The sequence below is a fragment of the Montipora foliosa genome, chromosome 13 (assembly GCF_036669935.1).
Source record: "Montipora foliosa isolate CH-2021 chromosome 13, ASM3666993v2, whole genome shotgun sequence".
In the NCBI taxonomy this organism is placed as follows: domain Eukaryota; kingdom Metazoa; phylum Cnidaria; class Anthozoa; order Scleractinia; family Acroporidae; genus Montipora; species Montipora foliosa.
The window spans coordinates 27535323-27537822 of record NC_090881.1 but is presented as its reverse complement, the minus strand read 5'-3'; the positions used below and the strand labels follow the sequence as shown (position 1 = coordinate 27537822).

The 2500-nt window shown below is 37.8% G+C and overlaps 1 protein-coding gene across 3 annotated transcripts in view; it reads right to left on the bottom strand.

Annotated features, from left to right (window-relative positions):
• The window catches only part of LOC137982070 (uncharacterized), a 28652-nt gene extending 28567 nt beyond the window's left edge, over positions 1 to 85 (bottom strand). For all 3 annotated transcript variants that reach the window (XM_068829100.1, XM_068829101.1, XM_068829099.1), the window contains exon 1: positions 1 to 85. This exon is cut by the window's left edge and continues 123 nt beyond it. In XM_068829100.1, the coding sequence (XP_068685201.1) occupies positions 1 to 45 (45 nt within the window). In that variant the 5' untranslated portion in view covers positions 46 to 85.
• Positions 86 to 2500: the final 2415 nt, after the last annotated feature.

The following is a 2500-nucleotide window of genomic DNA, read 5'->3' as shown; positions in this document are numbered from 1 at the left end:
AGTGCTGAATTTCGTTAATGTCCTCTGAAATAATTCGTCAGCCATGTTCAATTTCACGTCCACCACGGTTCATGAATACGCTATATGCAAATAAGAGTCATACGTTCTTCTTTAACCGTCATGTATGCCCATATATATTGTCTACAATAGGAACAGCTATCTACACTGTCTACAATGGGAACAGATATCTACAGTGTCTACAGTAGGAACAGCTGTCTAGCATGTTAGAGCTACAACACAACTGTAACAGGATAAGAAAGAGTTTCAGCCTAGTTTTAAACGGAACTGTTCCAAAAAGCCAGTCAATTAAAGCGCAGTGTGTCCACTATTTTTATCAACCCATCGCAAAACCCCAGCATGAGTTGTGTATATGAAGAATGAAGAGTGAATTTCTTAGCCATACTACAGTCATAACTTAATATAATAACAGCATTGTAAAGCTATCATACAACTATATTAGGACATTAAAAAGTTTTTGGCTATTTGGAATCGCAATTGTTTCAAAACTCCAGCTAATTAAGGCGCAGTATGGCCACTTATATCAACACCACCACTCCTCCCGGATCAGCCCTAAGCATGCCTTGCATACGGAACCCGCGCCCGCAGTGCGCGCGGCAGTCAAAACTGTGCTATCCTGTCAATCATTTGCCCTTTCCCCGGAAACAGTGCATTTCGGTTGTGCGTGTCGATCTACCCCCGTCGAAAGGAAGCGATTAAAGTCTTTATTCGCGAAGTTAACTCAAATAAATACATTATCAATACGGTTTTGCCGTCTTCTTACACTTGATTCGAAAATACCAGCCTGAATTCGTCTTAGATTAGTTAGAAAAAGCACAAATAAAAGCCAAAGCACAACAGCTTACGTTCGAATTCTGCTTTCCGACAACCCAAGTTTGTTGACAAAAAAATTGCCACAAAATGTCTTAAATGGTTTTCTGGCTCTCTATTAATAGCGCTCACGTGCATTTTAAATAGAGTATCGGGAAAGAAAAATTGTCAAGCTGATATTTGTTTCGTATAAACATACCTTTTCAAGTAGCGAAAATTTGTATAAGCACTACAAAACTTTTACTAACCATTGCCCGAAGGAACACCTTTGAGAAGCTGCAAGGAAGCCGCTGATAAATTTTGCACAAAAACCTCGGCCCCTAACACCGGAAAGCCAGACTTGGAAAGTTTTTCAGCGGAAGGCTCACTAAAGAAGAGTTTCTAGAGCTTGCCCTCCCGCAGGTCGCCAGAAAGGTGCAAACAAGCTGATTCATGTCTGAAAAGAGTAAGGTCTAGAAGGTGCAGTCAAATTTTGTTTCTTGTTTTGAGCAAACATTTATTCAAAACTTTTCCCTCACTCCCAAATAAGAACTTGCTGTGTCTTGCAATTCTACAGTGAATTACTATTAGGCCAATACGAGAATCAACATCAAAGAGGCACTCCCAGGGGTTTGAGGGAAGAAGAGAACATGGCTTATTTGAACTGGGGAACAGAGGAACAATATCAAAATGTTTTAGGGAACAAGGGAAGAAAACCAATATTTAAATTTTAGGGATCAAAAGGCTGGGAACAAGTTTCAAAGTAATTTGGGGAACAAGGAAACACAAGAAAATATCTAAAGGGAACTAGGACTCCTCTCCCCAGGAGGCCCTCATCAAATGTTCTGCCTCTATCCAACAGCTCAAACAAGCTATTCCAACAATTTTTGAATGACCAACAGGAAAAGAAGACTCTCTAAGATAAACAAATTATTTATAATTATCACTTTAGCATGCAAAACAATGCTCAGATGCTTATGAGCACCCTCATGCCCATGTTTGTAAAAAAGCACCATGAAGTATTTCTTGCAGCTGGTTTAGGCATTGTTTCATCTTTCAACATCGGGCAAAACCAAATCAACTCCATTCTCAGAGGGCACTGGGGAAAGAGGCTAGAAGAAAAAACTTGCATTAATCCAATTCTTCTAAGGTAATCTTTACAGAATAAGATTGTTGAAGGAACACTTTTGAGTGCCAACCTTAAGCCTTTTAAAACAAGCGCAAACAATATTAATAGTCTTTAAATTCACAAAATGTCAAACAGCACATTTTATTCTCATATTCAATTAGCTTAGGCCGCAATATTCCTTAAAACTATGCAGAACTATTTACCACAAAATGTGGAACATTTCCTGCCTATCTAAATATGCTGCAAAAGGGCTCCAAAAAGCAACCAGTTAAGTTTTTAGATAAAGATACACAATACCTAAAAAATAAATTATTTGATGTGATCAAGACATTGAATGACCAAGCAATAAATAAATGGCAGCAATGTATGTTAGGTTCACAAAAAGGGAAAAAAATATTCCTCAACTGATGTTTCAATATGCATATTTTAAATTAATTTTCTATCAACAACTCAAGAGACTGACTTTTCACTGGCATTGATTTACATTTCCATGATAAGTTTTAAAGTGAATCTGGCAACCACAGTGCCCTATGAAATTGGAAATAACTTAAACAAACTCTTTAA